Here is a 17,230-nt window from a genome sequence, read left to right on the forward strand (position 1 = left end):
GCAAGTGCCTTCAAGGATTTGATGATTTCCATCACAAAAACGTTACCAAACCACCACGAAACAACATTATCTTGGGCATCATTAGCACTCGGTGTGTGAAACATTTAATTTATTATACAAAGGAACATTCACAAGTTAAGGGAGGTCATTCACATGATCGTAAGAGCTGGTCCGTCTTACAAGATACAAAGAAAGGGAAAAGTTCGGACAGAAAACAAATAGTATAAAATGGTAACGAGAAAGATATACATACTCCAAAATGGCTTACTTGAGCATGTTCAAATAATTTGGAAGAACTAGGCTTCATCTAAAAAGGTGAATTAAAACTTACTAGAGAGGGGTCATACTTTTCGAGTTTTAATACGAAAATGTCTTTAAATTTACTTCTAACCCTGTGCATGTTCTGGCATGTAATTATCCAAAACTAGATATTAACAAAAGCCCTTGCTTTTTTGTTTGTTTACTACCATCATTTGATTGGCTCACTTGCCACATTTACCCTATGTAGCAACATTTGAACCACTGCTCTCTAGTTAAAATAATACAGGTGTTCAGTGGCTACATTACATATTTAAGAACAATATACATCTCGTCCCCATAATTCAGACAAGAGACCATGCACATTCTGCAAGTTTAAAATTTTAGGTCATGGACATTTATACAGGTTTGGGCATCTTAGAATGCCCAAACTATTTGAAATTATTAACAGAAAGAAATGAGTAAAAGCAAGTCGGACTTGTCATGTAAGAATGTAAGTAAGCGAGTATTTTTTTTTTTTATCAATAGGAAATAAATAGTGTTTTTGACTCTTGGTCTTCCATTTCACACTTTAATACTTAAAATGGTTAGAACTGGACTTGTGGTAAATCTATGCATTTTTTCCCCACTCATATTTAGGTTTGTAGCTTTCTCATGCGTCTGTGCGTCAGCACGATGAATCGTGAGCGACTTTCATGAGGGGCTAAAAGTGTGAGGTCAAAAAAGCCCATATGAAGCTTTATTGAGCCAATCTGTACACCTTCAAAGAGATCCAACGTTGGAGTCTCCTCTCAAGCTCCATGTCTTAACAGTTCTGTTCGGATTTGTGAAAAGTGTGTGGTTCTGAACCTGTAGCTAAAATAACACTGATCAGAGCAAACTGGAGAACCCACTTATGACTCTGTGCAGTTTACCCTCCATCGTCTTCATATTACAAAGCGTACATCCCTCAAAATGTTACTTAGTCTGACCACTAGTCGGTTGTCTCAGTGGTGATTGCATTGTGTACAAGTAAAAACGTAAGGTTGTTCACTCAAAGTAGAGATCATTAGTGATGGACACACAAATTGCTCTGGAACAAATGGGAATTTAAGACAGTAAGTACAGAGCACATGGATGAATACAAAAAAACCCAAACAAACAAACAAAAAACAAACAAACAAACAAACACATTAAGCAGCCTCAGCCTAAAGTTTAAAATGATGGATTAGGATACTGGACAAAAGAAGATTCAGAAGGACATCAAGACAAAAAACACAATACTCTAAAGAAAAGGGGATAGGGCTGAAATTGAGAAAATGCTATTGAAGAAAGACAGAGAAAAAGACAAAGCAAAATTTCACAGCTGAAACCTTTTCAGTCAGAGTATAAACTCCATGATCAAAAGTCAGTCTGGGTGTACAAACACACTGGGATGGCAGAGGGGCAAGGCTGACACAGGGTTGGGGAGTGGCCTCTGAAAGTGGTGCAGTCTTTTCCAGTTTCAACGTTCTAGTCCACGCCACGTGCTCCAGGATTCCCACCGGCGTTCACATGATGCCGTTGGTGAGATACTGGAAGCCGTCGTACAGCTTGGTGGTGATGGAGCGCATGGAGCCGTCCACCATCTGCTCCACCAGCACCTGCAGCTGCTCCTCCGTCAGGCTCATGTGGAAACGTTCCTTTAGGTTGCGGATGGTGCTGGAGCCATGGAAACAGGGAAGCTGCGAGCCTGGAGAGAAATGACAGGTGTGCAACCATGACGCAGACGCAAGAGTGCAGACGCAGCCACTGCTAGGGAGTTTCCGCAACACAGAGAGCTGAGGAACATGCCACTGACTACTGCACCTTCGCCACGATAGATTAATACACAGGGTTCCCATTTTAATTAGTCAAATTCCTTGAGGTTCACTGACTAAAAAACTGAATTTCCATCACCTATGATGAATGGAATAACATGCAGCCTTTGTTAAAGGGGCAAGGAAAAATCAAGCAACCATAACCACTCAATATGAAAAATGTGAAAATGTAACATTTTTGTGAATGGCAATTAACTTTAAAAAAATGATAAAATTCCACAACTTCCCACAAAACAGACCAAATGCGCTGATTTCCAATGTCTGCAATAAACTCGTTCCAGAAATTTCATGACCAGTGGGAATGCCTGAATATGAGCTCTGAAGAAGCTCTCTGAAGTGCTTTTAAATGGAAAGTACCTTGCTGCATGATCTCCACTATCTGGATGACTTTCTCCATGTGTTTGCGTGCAGCAATGAGGCCCTGAAGCATAAGCATCTTGTAATAGTTGAACATGTCTCCATCCTGACCTCCCATCACCTAGGAAAACAACAGTTTTGATTCACACAGAATATACTATACATATACAACATAATGCATGTATATACATACTATGTAATAAATATGTTATAAATAAATTTAAATCAATAAAGTGTCCTTACATCTACAAATTCGTTGGTCAGTTTAAAGGCAGACGTCTCAAATCCCAAGTTTCTGGGAGAGCTTGACAAAATGAAGCCAAAGTCAATATGAATAATATGGCCCTCGGAATCGAGAAGAATGTTCCCATTGTGCCTGGAAAGCAGAAGAGAGTTACAATCACTAAGAACTGAACAAGCTGAACAGCAGATGTGTGTTAATTAAAATAACATCTAAAGTATGTGGGGAAAAAATCATTAAAACTGAATTAGACTGAATTATTTATTAAATAACTGAATAACTGAACTGAATTATTTATTAAATGCATATCATGTGCAATTACTCGTGCTTATTTTTGTTCTTTAATCAACAAAGGATCAAGAAAGGAATTTTGAATATTAATGAATTCAGGGCTTCCGCGATTTTTTCAAGAACAACCTCCAAGCTGGCTGCAAGCTAAAATGTCAGGTGTGAAGTGACAGAAGTTGCCAGTCCCACCTGTCCTTAACCTGCAACAGGTAGCAGATAAGACAATAGCCTGCACAACTCTGCACAAAGTTGCGTTGCGCGGTGAGGAAGGCCTCCGTAGTGTAGTTGCCGTGCTCCTGCAGGAAGTAGTCCAGCAGGGAGAGCTGACTCTGCTTCTTCACTTGGTGAATGGACACGGCATTGACTACTGGCTCAATCATGCCACTGTCTGAGGAGATGACCAGGATCTTATAGGGCTTGATCCACAGCGGGACACGCTCCTGTTCCCAGATAGACTGCGGGTGTGAAGAGAGAGACGGTCAAGAGATCAGAGTGGTCCATCTCAGCCATGAGTCGAAGATTAAACCATCTCTATCTATGAAAGTGAGTTAACAGCTTTCATAAAAAAAAACATGCTTGCTGACTTCTTTTAAATACATTTATCATTTTCTATCCTATCTCAGGAACATTATGATGATCAACCTGTTCACTTTATGAACTTTTATTTATTCCAAATACTGGCACCACCTGCAATGCCAATGTCATGACGTGGCATTTGAAATATCTTAAAAACCAGCCAATTCAAATAAGAAGGCAACCTGAAGCTGTTTCAGCACTTGGAAGGCAAGGAGCTCCTGTCTGAGATCATCCCCACATTTGACTATGACTGAGAGAAGACGCCAGTTAGGCAAGTGCCCATAGGGAGATGCTTCCCGGATTCGTCTGTAACAGGAGACAGGAGAAGATCAGAATAATATACAACAAACAAGTAGGCAAACTTACCCCAAAGTGCAAGGTGTCTCTTCACTTACCTAACCTTCTCCTGCCAGGGCTCTTTTAAGGCTACTGCTGAGGGATCCTCTGGGTCCTTCTTAAATGTGGTTGGCGTGTGGGCAAGCTGCTCTGATAACCGCCGCCTGAACAAGTGCACACAAACCCAGACATAGTGGAGCAGTTCAAATGGCCCAGAGGAAGGCAAAACTACATGTAGTAAAGACAGGGCATGGTCAGTAATGTGCTTATGCCCAGGTTTAATGCTCACATGTTTAAGTGTTTATATCTTTGATTTTCATTTTATCTTACAAACCTATATCTGAGTTTATGTAATTCAAACTATGATTATGTTGGTTATATCCTCTTTGTTTTGGCTGTGAGAATAACTTTAAAAATCATGATATCCAAGCAAAAGCAAAGAGTAATATTTTTCCTGCTGAATTTGCTCCCTTATTTACTTTTATTACCTGTCTCCTGAAAATGTAACTGACATCTCAATGGATTTCACCCTGAACAGCAAAGCCTTCGATATTAATATGTTTAAGATATCCTAATACACAAAAGACATACCTGATGTCACCAGCTGCAATAAAAATGGGCTCTTTGCTCTCCTGGCTGGTGATGCTGTCGACTGAGAACTGGGAGATGTTGTCACAGCTGTTAGTGTGGATCTCCGGCAGCTGAAGGAGGAAACACAGGATGGGTGAATTTACAGTGGGAACAGTGAGAATGCTCCTAAAGCCAAGCAGGCGTGCGCCGGTACCTCCACCTGCAGCTCTCCGATGTCGTCCACCGACCAGGCCTCGTCGTCGTTGTCGTAGTTGGGCACGGTGGAGAAACTGCTGGCTCGCTGCTCGGGCGTGATGCCACAGTCTGGAAGATTCTCCACAGAGCGTGTGCTGCGGATCCGCGTCTCGGGAATTCGGACCGGAACGCTCGATGTCTCAAAGTTCTCGCACTCCAGAACTTCCACATAAATTAGATAAGGTGCCTGGAAACGGCAGAAAATTGGAGGAAGTTCGGAAGTGTCTTCATTTTAATGCTTCTGGTCAATGTCAGCTGCCCAAATTCCACAATTATATTTGCCAGTATGTTAAAAGAAATAAAAACAATCCAATGTGACTGAACCTCCAAACTTATTAGTGTCCACTCATGTGATCACTGCCAAGGTCACCTTGTCTTTCGAGTTGAGCACGACCGCCTGCGTGTGGGGCACCCGCACCACGTGGTGGTCGAAGGCAGCCGTGGGCAGCCACACCCGGGCAGGCAGCTTGTGGTTGAGCAGGGACAGCTCGGAGATAAGCCTCTGAGTCTTCTGCTCTTTGGTGGGCAGGGTGGCCAGCCTCTTCCCAATACCCATCAGAGACTTAATGAACTCCCGCTGAGGAGTCAGACGCACGGGCTGATGGGGGGAGACAAGGACAGAAATGCGATAGACATGGGAGGAAAGAAAGAGACAAATGTGAATACATTGTTTCATCATATCAGTGCTTTTGAATCAAATGTAGTATCAATATGTTATAATGCTCTTCTACAGGCAATAAAAGTTATTTGTACTAGTGATGTCATTAAGATAACTAAACAAAAATGAGTAACAGGCTGAGCTTAAAAAAAAAAAAAAGTCTACATGCATGACAAAATCACTTTGAAATCAAAGCAAAGCATGGGAGTTTAAACAAATGAATGCAAAGAGTGCTCTCTAGCAGCAGCTGACCACAAGGTGGCGTAGGTGAGACACAAATTAATAACATCACCTGAAATGAGAGGACGATATACACAAACAAATGAGCCCATTCCACAGTGGCAAACGTGGAGTAAGACTCTGCAAACTCCTCCATCTGTGTTCTCTGTATGTGGAACCTATGTTCATTTCCTGTTCCCAAGCTAACAGAGACCATTTCAAGTAGAACGTACAAGAGGGTGGACAGAGCCCTAAGTAACCAAATCACTCGTGAAAATGTCATCAGGCCATAAACCTCTCTGGATAAACAAGGGCGCGTACACCATGACCACAAAGAGAATCCCCTCTGATTAAGTTAGGAAATGAAATATCACGGCCATTATTCTGTGGTGATTTATTTACCATGATAAGAGATAAAACAGACATAAGTAATAAATCCTCAAGGTAATGCCGATATGTGTGACGGCTGAACACACCTGACGAGAGAAGCAGAGCTCTTTTAATAAGAGAACCCCATGAAGAAGGGATTCAGAGCAGTGTAGCCACGTTTTTAAAAAAATAAAAATAAAAAGCAATCTACGCACAATCCATAATTCAATATTCAATTGCTGATTGTGAGGTCAGATAAAAAAATGCCCTGGTTCTCTATAGCTAAGCTAAATGTTAAAGCAACTTAGCAATAAGGAAGTGAATGCCAATAATGCTAAAAACCTGAAACCCAACAATCTTTACAAAAGTTACATATTTAATCTGTACACAGTCCGTTAATGTGCCCTGAATTTATATGCAAAATAGCAATCCACCCACCCACTATTTTGTCTCTTGTCCTATGGTCGTTAAAATAAACTGTGTAGTAATCTGTATTGTAATGTTAGAGCATATTGTATAGTTCACAGTTGTACTGTAATCTATATTTGTCATATTGTCAGTTTGCACTGTCTGCTTTCCTGTGTTATGTCAAATGTGGTACTGGGTCCTAAAGAACACAACATTTAGTTCCTTGCTCAACACCGTGCTGATCGTTTTAGACCATCAGAATTTTAATACTTATACACACTAGCATTTTACTACGAATAGACAATGCATTAATGATGTATCCCTTTCACTGCCAGTTATTGCTATGGCAGCAATGAAGTAAGGAAGCTTATTTCAAGGAGATAGAACTAATCTACAGCCTGGAAACTTTGAGACCCCATGTAATTAAAGTTGGGATTTAAACATACACTGTTTTGAACATGTTCTAGACCTTCAGAAGCACTTTGCTTGCACAGGTGAGGGAGGACCTGCCTTTTCACTGGAAGCCCTGTGTACTGCACTGCCATTTGTACCACCCATCCATCCATATATACATGTCCATTCACAAACCAATGCAGAATGAGCACTCTCTCTGTTGTTGCTACTTATTGGTATATAAGTCAAATTAACACTTTTGTCTTTATCCATAAACCACCATCAACACTGACATGACAAACTCGTCATTATAGTGTTTATTTACAGAAAATGACAACTGCTCCAAAAAATGTAAATACATACATTTTTTCAGCCCTCAAATAATGCAAAGAAAACAAGTTCAACACAATACTACTTTTTTAACTTTGGAAGAGTTCAGAAATCAATATTTGGTAGAATAACTCCCAATTTTCAATCCCAGCCTTCATGGATCGTAGCATGCTCTCCACCGGGATGTCATGTTGTAAAACTTGGTTGAGGTGATCTTATCAGTGTCTGAGTTGAATAAGTTGTGCCTCTATTGTAATTCAATAGGAATGGAATGATCTGCATGTGCACAAGGTTTCCAGAGCAACAGGTAATTTCAGACAGGGTGTCCTTCATTAGCTGCACAAGCAAAGTATTTCTGTAGCTCTAGGAAGTAAAATCAGTTTCAAACAGTAACGTTTAATATTTAAGAGAGTGTATATCAGTTCCAAGAGTGTACATCAGTTCTCTTGTGATCAATTTCCAAATGTATATGTTGCCATAGCAACAACGAACAATGAAAAATATAATTATTGAAAGTTCGTTTGCAATAAAATAAAATGATTGACCACTATATATGTAGATGGTTTGTAGGTGTTCAACAAAATGATGAGCAAGATGTCTTCTTCCATGCTAGTTATTTTATTGGCAAGTTAATAAGCTCATGTGTTTCACTTTAATTTTTGGTCTCCTTCAATCTACTTTTACTTATGATTGTGAGCATTCATCTAGTCACCCCAGTGCCTGTCTGATCCAAACTGACTTCACAGTTAGCAAAACATATTGAATTATGGGTTTTGCGTAGGCTAATGCTCCTTAAATAATCCATAATTTGAGCTTTTGTAACAATGAAATAAAAAAATTACACCAGAAAGAAGAACCCTTTTTGTCCCATTAAGTAAGTAGTGGGTAGCATCCAAGGGGAAAAGACAAAGAATTCATGTTTCCAAGCATGTCAGGTCATAAATGTAATTAACAGGTAGAAGTGGAAAGGTAGGCTTCAATATCACACTGTTCCAGTACTACACCTCAATATGACATGAGATGACATGCTTGCAAATGTCAAAGCTTAAAACAGGCACACATCTGAAGGAATCTGGGAGTCCAACCCCAACTGCGAACAGAAACAGCCATCATCCCACAATGCACAGACAAGGACGTTATTAGACAGTGGTTCACTTACGGTACCAGCCTCTAACTTGAGACTGTCGGAGCTGGAGCTCAAATCCTGGGAAAAGGGGATGGGTTATGGTACAAGAACAGGGGGAGTGGTGGGAGGGAGGGGGTAGCAAGACAAAACAAAAACAAAACACACACACACACACACACACACACACACGCATACAAACACACACGCATACAAACACACACAAGGCTCACAGTTATAAGATCTGTAACCATCCCAAGGCCCCCGTTTATGATTAAACAGGCCACAAAATTCCTGCATGATGTTTACTGCTGGCTGCAGCCTGTGCTTAATCCACAGAGATGTATGGGAGGGTCAGCCATGTTGCATCATGACCACACTGGACATAGCCAGGGACTGACAAACGATCACAGCACAGCAGCACAGAACCTCCCTTACACACACTCAGCACAGACACAGGCCACCTTTAACACATTTACACTGCATAGTAGCAGAATGAAATAGATTTCAAAAAGGAAGCTTTCATACAGTGGGAAGAAAAAAAAACATTTAATGTCTGCCACTTTCCTGTATGCGTAGAACAGTTACTCTAAACTTAATCGCACTGTGTGACAGTTAAATCACACAGAGATGTAATGTACCCAATCTGCCCAGATGTAATCTACAAAATCTGCCCAGATGTAATCTACCCAATCTGCACAAACTTTGTCCTGGACAATTTCTGCCACCCTTACAACTCATTACTTTTGCTACATATTCCTCAGATCTGCTGATCATCCACTCTCTCATCATACAGGCAGTTCTCAAACGCAGAACATAGAAACAAAATAGACACAGGCAAAACCGCAGAAACAGGAATACCTAGGCATGCATTCTGTTCAGCTTGTTTACAAAAGCCTGTGGTTAGGCAACGGTTACGATGCATCGGACAGAAGTAGAAGTCCAAACTCCTTCAGATTGAGGACTAATCATCAGCACAATCACTAATTCAGAAAGCAGGTCACTGTGGACTTTTATGGATCTTATGGCAAAACAAGTTGCAGGAACCACACCAGGTTTGTTTCTCAGAGATCACCTTTATCATTCTCTTATATGGAAGCCTGAAGAAACTAAGGTTTGTGACACAATGCTTTGGGATCCGAGACATTGAAATCTGGCCTAGATAATGGCATGCACTTCCTGAAGAGCTAATTATTCAGCCAATTACATGTATACTTAAAATCCCAGTGGCTGGTGTAATCCAGGAAATGTTAGATAAAGCATACCTCCTTGTCAATCACTACTGCAGCTTCAACCCAATAGAGCTGAAGTCCAAACCTCTCCAGGTTTAACATTAGCAGTCCACTGAATACATAACCTTACATGTGGAAGAAAATTCAGTCTGATTTTTGCCAATATCCTGTTATCTCTGAGATACTGAAGCACTACAAAACAATTCTTGAACCAGTTGTGGCATCCCATTATGGTACACATTATAGTGCACAACATTTTCTGCTACATATTAATCAAATTACACAAATTAAATTCATATTTAACAAAGTGAAACGAGGATTACAGGCATCATCTGAACTGCTTTATACACTAAAACCAATCAATCCAAATGAGCATTATAGTCTTCCTGCCCTGGACACAGTTCATTCTCAAGACTCCAAGATGTAAATTCACTTCACCGATACTCGGCCCGTGAGTTACAGCTGCAGGCTATTAATATGAATAGTGGCACCGCTGTTTCCATGGCAGCTCAAACGTGCATCTAAAAAGCGAGGGAGGGCAGGAGAGAGTCCTAAAGTGAGACAAATAAGGAAAGATATTGATCTTGACCAGTGATTGGCACAGTTTCACACCACAGCGAGACGCCTGTGGGAGAGGAGGGATGGCGCTGTGAGGTATAAATCATAATAAACAATAAACAAACAAGCAAACAAACAACCCACCTACACAAAATGGGAGCAGGCTGGTTGGTTTCACTTATATTCTCTTTAAAGCACAAAGGACCATGACTGTGTGAATGCTGTCCATTCTAATGTAGGTAAATAGAGATTCCGTTTCAGGGACCTGTTCAGGTAACACAAGACCCTGTTCACGGTTTCTTTGCCAGACATGCCCTAATAGTGACAAAGGTACCACAGTCATGCCATATGCACCTATATGCAACCACGCACAATTTCTCTTTAAGGTCAGAAGGATGGTCAACGGCAGGAAGGGACAATTCATGATCCAGCATTCCAGTCAACAAAAATTTGACTATGCGAGTGCCCTATTGGTGTAGTGTTACATTACCAGCATGGTGACTCATTATGGGTTGGAGACAGGCTGTGCATGTGGGACATAACTGAGGTAAAGACCTAGTGAGGTAAACAACCCCAACAGTGGCGGAGGCCAGGTACACCTGTACGCCTGAAAACACAAAGCCATTCTACTCACACTGGCCCACAACAGAGAGAGAGTGGAAAGCAGTTTTATTGGGCAGGGCCTTATTGCTTTAGCAGGATTAAAGTGTATTTTGCGTGGCCGGGTGGCGGCTGATGAGATAAAAAGGAGCATTGGCAGCACCAAATCAGCATGTCCCGATGGCCATATAGATACACTGGAACAATGGTGTGGCGTGACAGTCCCAAGTCACTCAAGAAATGCACAGAATCATGTGTCTTCCATGCACATTAAGAAAAAAGCGATTTTTCATTAAATCTTTTGTGCTACTGATATTTCAGTGCTGCAAACATCTGACAGGCTGAGGCCAGGCGAGAGGTAGTGAGATTAAAATTCTGACCAGGGGCAATAACTTCACAGCCCAGTAACTGCACACAGAGCACTCCTTAATGTGTGCCAAGCAGAAACTCTTCATCAAGCAGACCTTCACTTTCATACACGTCTGAGACTGAAGACGGCAACATAATATAGACAGGATATCATATTATGAATATATTGCTACATATTGCAACAGAATCCTTGAGGAATGCTTAATGTGATCGTTGGCCTGCATTATTTTGACAAAAAAAAACTGTCGCCCTTGTCACACAACTGATTCAGCAAGACACTCACAAAACACTTAATTAGAAACAGAGAAATGCTCCTAACAAACAAAAAGGTTTAGAGTTTGTTATAACAATACTGCATAAACATTTAACTAATGATGTAATGATAGTATGCAGCTTTGCAAGCTAGTAGTTTGCAGCTGCGTGTACACAGCCACATTTCTTAGTGTGGCTTGCAAAGATAATGTGACATCATAAGATGACCACATCTGGAAAATCCACAAATTACAAATACATATGTTATCAACCCTATATGAGCGCTGAAGCAGTGGGAATGGTCAAAACGCACATCTCAGTGAGCACACGGTACTGGCGATGAAGAGCACGAATAAAGCCCCTGCGATAAGCAGCGATCTCGCGCTCGGGCCGTGACAGACGGGCTCACCTCGTCCTGACTGCTCTCTACTTTGGGGTTGCTGGCCGTCCTCTTCAGGTTGCTGCTGAGGCTGATGGTGACGGTGGCGTCTGACTTGGAGCGCTGGTGCGTGCGTTTGGAAGGCGAGAGGCTGTGCTCGGCCGGGCCCTGCCCGTGGTGGCAGGGGGGGGGCGGCGGCTGCAGGGCCTCCCTGCGAGCGCGCTGGCCGGCGGGCTTCAGCTCGTCCGACAGGATGACCTTGCGCAGCTTGGTGCCACGCGAGTGGCGCTGCGTGGAGATGTGCATGTCGGAGGAGTAGGCCCCCAGCAGCCAGGCGCACTGCAGCGAGAAGTTGATGCTCTGCCTGCAGCGGTGCACCACGTAGGGCTTAATGGCGTCGCCCACGTCCTCGTCCATGTGGATGTACATGTTAAGCAGCTGGGGCAAATAAAAGTCCACCTCCTCGTAGCGGAAGCTGAAGAGCCGGTTGCCGATGTACGCCTGCACCCCCGGCTCCTTGGAGTTGTACAGGTAGGAGATGGCCATGGAGATGTCAAACAGTTTGGATTCGAAGAGCCGCAGCAACCACGACTGCTTGGAGGAGTTGTTGTTCTGGCGCCGACGGGCACTCTTCCCCGTGTCGGGGGGGGCCTCCTCCCTGCCAATCTTTGAAGACGTGCGTGACCTCCTGCAGTCTACGTCCGAGGCACCCGCGTGGCCGGTCCCATTCACTAGCCCAGGCTCAGCGGTGACCAAAGCTGTTTGGCCCTCGCCTTTGAGGAACTTCACCTTCTGCAGCACCTCCTGGCAAGCCTTCTTGGCCACCTCAGTATCAATGACCAGGCTCAGCTCTCCCACTCCCTCAGAAATCACATCCAGTGGTGGGCTTGAGGTGGACAGGCCCTCACTGGTGCTGGGGCTGGAACTGGTGAGCGGCCGTGGCCCGGAGGAAGGCGAGGAGGGCAAGGAGAGAGACGAGGTAGTGGAGGTGGAGGAGGCCGACGGGCTCTTCTGCAGCTCCTCCTCTTGGGAAGGGGAAAGCTCCAGCTCGGTGTCACCCATGGCCACATACACACAGGCCACTGACCAAAAGACAGAGAGAGAGAGAGAGAGAGAGAGAGAGAGAGAGAGAGAGAGAGAGAGAGAGAGAGAGAGAGAGAGAGAGAGAGAGAGAGAGAGAGAGAGTGGAGGATGGTGTTAAGATCAACAACATGACAACACAGCTCTTCAGTAAATTATCAGCTGTTTTACTCTTAAAACAAGAGGGGACAAGAGGCTGTCCACAAACATCTGAAATCCAGATAGAAGGTCTATTTAACCCATACCCACGTAGACAGACTGTAAAGACCACCAAACTGTAAAACTGTAAACTGTTTTTTTGATAAACTGCAGATTTCATTTATCCAGTATTAACAACCACCTCCAAAAAAGCATCAATACCAAAACAAGACTTTTTATTAAAATTCACTTTGTTGGTAATTCTACAAAGACTTGGAGTATATGTTTATGGTCTAATCCAGCCCTACATAGCAACGTTTTCATGATAATGGGGAATAACACACCCCACTTGGTATGGTTACTAAACTAAAGGGCTGTTGTTTAGCCTTAATTAAAATGATGCACCAAGAAAAATGTTTAAAAGCTCTAAACTAAGGCACACAACTTATTTGTTTATTGGGGACTTATAGGCCAACCACTCATGTTATGACAATGTAATGCTTTTTAAACATAAACTCATCCATTGCCCTTTTTTATACTGAAAAGGGAAGTTGCATGTGATCTTTCATATGAATGCCTGTTACTGTGATCGAGGAAGGAAACTTCCCCTCAGCCAGTGTCAACTGCAGCCAATTCCTATAGTATCAATTTCTTCAGGCAATGTTACCCCACTGTTAAGCCAGCATAAGATAAGGCAGGAATCCATGTCTGAAACTACACTGTCAGTATGAACAAAAATGTGGATGTATTCAAATCTGTATTTAACTTCAATACAGAATAGCATAAAATAGCCTATTTTAAGCATAATGTCCAAAGTTTCACAAGCAATTTCCAAAACAAAACTGACCAATATCAAAGGCCTGAGAAAAACAACATCAGAGTTTCAGACAGTAGATGTTTAGGTTCACTGATAATGTTATTCAACTTTGGCGATGAAATCAACACAACAACAAAAGGCCATTTAAAACATTAGCTGTAAGTGTCAACACAGATCAATTCTCCGAGGCCTAAGGCAAACTACTCTGATGCATCTTGAACAATTCACTAATCGAAGTCTGCAGCATTCATTTGTACCAGCTCATGAGATTCACACACCACTTCAGCCTACTGTGGTACCAAAAGCCTGTTGGTGCTGCGAAAAAGTAAACTCGCATCTCCGATTGCAATGGAAACAGCTTCAACTAGATCCAGTGCTGACAGTCGACACCACCTCCACCTTTCTTAGCTACTCTCACTAAACAATGATGGAGCACAGCGTGTGGCCTATTATCTTTCCTAATATAACGAGCTAACCAAGCTAGCTAGCCAAGTCTCTGCCGATGGGCAACAACAACAACGCCTGCTGGGCAGGGCACCGGGGTGAAACAACGTTAGGCAGTCACTTAGCCCAGGTTAAACCTTTTAACTGCAACACAGCTTCTATTAATACACGTATGTGAACACTCAGTTATACGGCTGGAGTGGTTGTAGCCATGTCGGGACGTTGAAATGATCAATAGCTTCCCGAGTTGAGTTACACCAGCTAAATGCTACATCATAGATAGTTAGCCCACGTTAGCCAGCTAGCTAACAGACTGTTAATGCAGCTAAATCAGCGTTTCATCAATTAACGTCAAACGACACTCAGTTAGACACCAGCCTTTATATTTACCAACGTTAGCCAGCTAACACCTTAGACAAGTTACCCGTTTAACTAATATAAACAGCATCCACATTACTCCAATACACCATGTCACCACCGCAGCTAACGGCTCGGATCTGGTCAAAATAAGTTAGCTGGCCAGACAAAGTCCACGACTCGGCGGACAGGGCGACGCCTCCGTGGTGAACCTGGTTCTCGGACTAACACAGCCGGGATCAACACACCGGTGTTAACCGGGGCTTCGCTGGCTAGCTAAGAACCTTACACACCGCTAGTCGGTGCAAATCACACGGCTGTGTGGCTATCATGTCCACGGATCACGACAGCAGTCGTACTGCGATTTCGGCAAGTTCTAGTGATGGTTAACGGACGACGAACTCATACCGGGCGCCTATCTGGCTACCTGACTAGCCAAGTAGCGTAAGGAGCTAACAGAAGCTTAGCTAGCTAGCTAGCTAGCTCGCTCGCGCACAGGCGCGAGACTATCTGGTTAGCGAAGTAGCCAGCTAGCCAGCAAGCTAACTACAGCTCTCGTAAAAATTGAGTTTATTTCCCGTCAGTAAGTGGTAAAGAAATGCCAATTAACTCACAAACACGGACACCCCCGTGAACGTATTTTACCTTATTATGCTGGGTGATATGACTATTCCGTCTATCTGTGGTGTAACATCCTCATTAGGGAAAGATAATACTCCCCGTCGGATGCCGAATACACGGCTAGCTAGTTGACGGACTAAGTGAGCTAGAGACACTTCCCCTACTCTCTTGAACTTGGTAAAGTCCATAACGTCCATGCACAAACCACTTTCTAATTGCAAAGTATTTACTTGTTTAAAGTAACGGGCATTATCATAGAGTGTACATTTAAGCGACACAATTAATTCTGTATCAAATAAATTATAAAAAAAATCTGAACAGCGAGTTCTTTAACAATACAGAATGGACTTTTCCAAAAGTCAAGGGGAAGTGAACAGAAGTGAATTTGGACCAGAGTGATCCGTTTAAAGAGTCTGGTACATGTGGCAGTAAAAGCTTGGAGTTTATAACTATTCATTAGCGGTTATAATACCTGAAAATGTATTTATTCAACACTGTAAACTAGGTTTAACGATTCAGCAAATCAACACTTAGGAATATAGGAAAATATGTAGGATAATTGAGTAATAATTGAGACGTAGTTTTGTTTACCGACGTGAATAATGAAAACGTATAATGTTAATTATTGAGTGTTTAATTGCATGCAGCCTTGTATGATTCATTTGGGAACCCTGTGAACATAATATATTTATTATGTATGCAATAAGCTTTGTTACACCAGCATCATCTGAAAGATCACAGGTTTTCACTACAAGCATCTACTCCCCCCCCTTTCTTAAATATCAATGCAGAATTTCAAGACTTAACAAACAATAACAAAGGTATTTACCGCAAGTAGAATAAAAATCTGTTTGCAGTCATTCACCACCAATTCTATACTGATCGTCTATGGCTAAAAATTACAAGAAACAGCAAACAGTGATGACAAAAGCAGTTTCCTAATAGTCTACTGGTATTTAAATGTATGCTTAAGGATATTTATAAAATTAAAGCTTTCAAAACTCCTAAAGATAATTAAAGATAAACAATGACATAGTTTAAATCTAATAAACAAAAAAACCAGAGGAAAAAATATTCTTTGTGCGTAGATGACAAAATATTTTCGATACGGGGCTTCAGTACAGTCCATTTGTTTCAATGAAACAGGAAAGAAAACGTGGTATTGAGCACAGACAGATGTTTGAAAGATTGTATTAAAGAAACAAGTAGAACTCAAATCTGGATTATATACCAGATGATTGTGCTATTTTAGGAACTTTGGAACTTGATTTGTTTAGAATTATTAATAAATTTAAGAGATACAAGTGCAAAATTAATGTCAACTTTTCAAAATTTGAATCAATTTTATCAGCTAACAGTCCTAAGAGCTAAATACGACCTCCAAACAGGTTTTAGCTGGCTGGCAAATCTGGAGCCGTGTTGAGCCCAATTTTCCAATGAATTTGCAGTAAAATTGTATTTGATGTTAATCCCATAATGATGTGCCATTAAATGTGCCATTTTGATTTGGAGTCATTCTCTGGAATAGAATGTGAAATGCAACATTACCTTGTTCCTTCATGCATTTCTTCAGATCACAGCAGAGTCAGTTGTTACTACCATGAGTTTAAATCATAAGGTGTTTCAAACCTAGCAGATTTCCAAGTTCACCACTGAAACACAGAGGTGTATAATCCAGCTTCTGAAAGTAAAAGTCCTCACCAGGATTTTGGTCAGGCCAAAAGGCAAAACTCTCAATTATTGGTCAATCTATGTCAATCTAGGCTAATCTGAATCTGACACCACAATCTGTAACCTCTCGCCATCTACAACCCACTTAGAGGCCATAATTATTACCTCCATAGCCACTGTAAATGCTAATGGTGAAATAATACAACCAGCCATTATTCCCATTTCCAGCCTCTGCCATGAGCCATGACAAAACAAACTCTCCTGTATTGAAACAGAACTAAATATCTTTAAAATATGCTTTAATCAGCCGAATAATTTAATCTGGTACCTGGAAGAATACAAATGCTTTCCATAAGATGTTATAGGTAAACCAAATGCCTTAACTAAATCTGTGAAACCACATGAAAGTCTATACCTTCAAAAACATCAAGACCTTTGGTGCATTTTTATATACGTGAGACAGTATTCACTTAGGTCCTGGCATCATGTCCTG

General features: G+C 41.9%; 1 protein-coding gene across 3 annotated transcripts; it reads right to left on the reverse strand.

The window, feature by feature from the left end:
- Positions 1–88: 88 nt before the first annotated feature.
- Positions 89–15,230, reverse strand: pi4kb (phosphatidylinositol 4-kinase, catalytic, beta). Of its 3 annotated transcripts, none has more exons than XM_076971481.1 (12): positions 15,091–15,230; positions 11,640–12,691; positions 8,256–8,300; positions 5,090–5,317; positions 4,685–4,906; positions 4,486–4,595; positions 3,954–4,058; positions 3,741–3,864; positions 3,172–3,437; positions 2,697–2,829; positions 2,454–2,574; positions 89–1,969 (listed from the first exon to the last, which is right to left on the reverse strand). In XM_076971481.1, exons 2-12 carry the CDS (start codon positions 12,669–12,671, stop codon positions 1,788–1,790), a joined length of 2,568 nt encoding a protein of 855 aa, XP_076827596.1. In that variant the 5' UTR covers positions 12,672–12,691; positions 15,091–15,230; the 3' UTR covers positions 89–1,787. The 3 variants fall into 3 exon arrangements, with proteins under 3 accessions (XP_076827596.1, XP_076827595.1, XP_076827597.1); XM_076971480.1 differs by having other exon boundaries at positions 4,679–4,906; XM_076971482.1 differs by lacking the exon at positions 8,256–8,300 and having other exon boundaries at positions 4,679–4,906.
- Positions 15,231–17,230: the final 2,000 nt, after the last annotated feature.

Source organism: Brachyhypopomus gauderio, chromosome 13 (genome assembly GCF_052324685.1).
Source record: "Brachyhypopomus gauderio isolate BG-103 chromosome 13, BGAUD_0.2, whole genome shotgun sequence".
Classification (NCBI taxonomy): domain Eukaryota; kingdom Metazoa; phylum Chordata; class Actinopteri; order Gymnotiformes; family Hypopomidae; genus Brachyhypopomus; species Brachyhypopomus gauderio.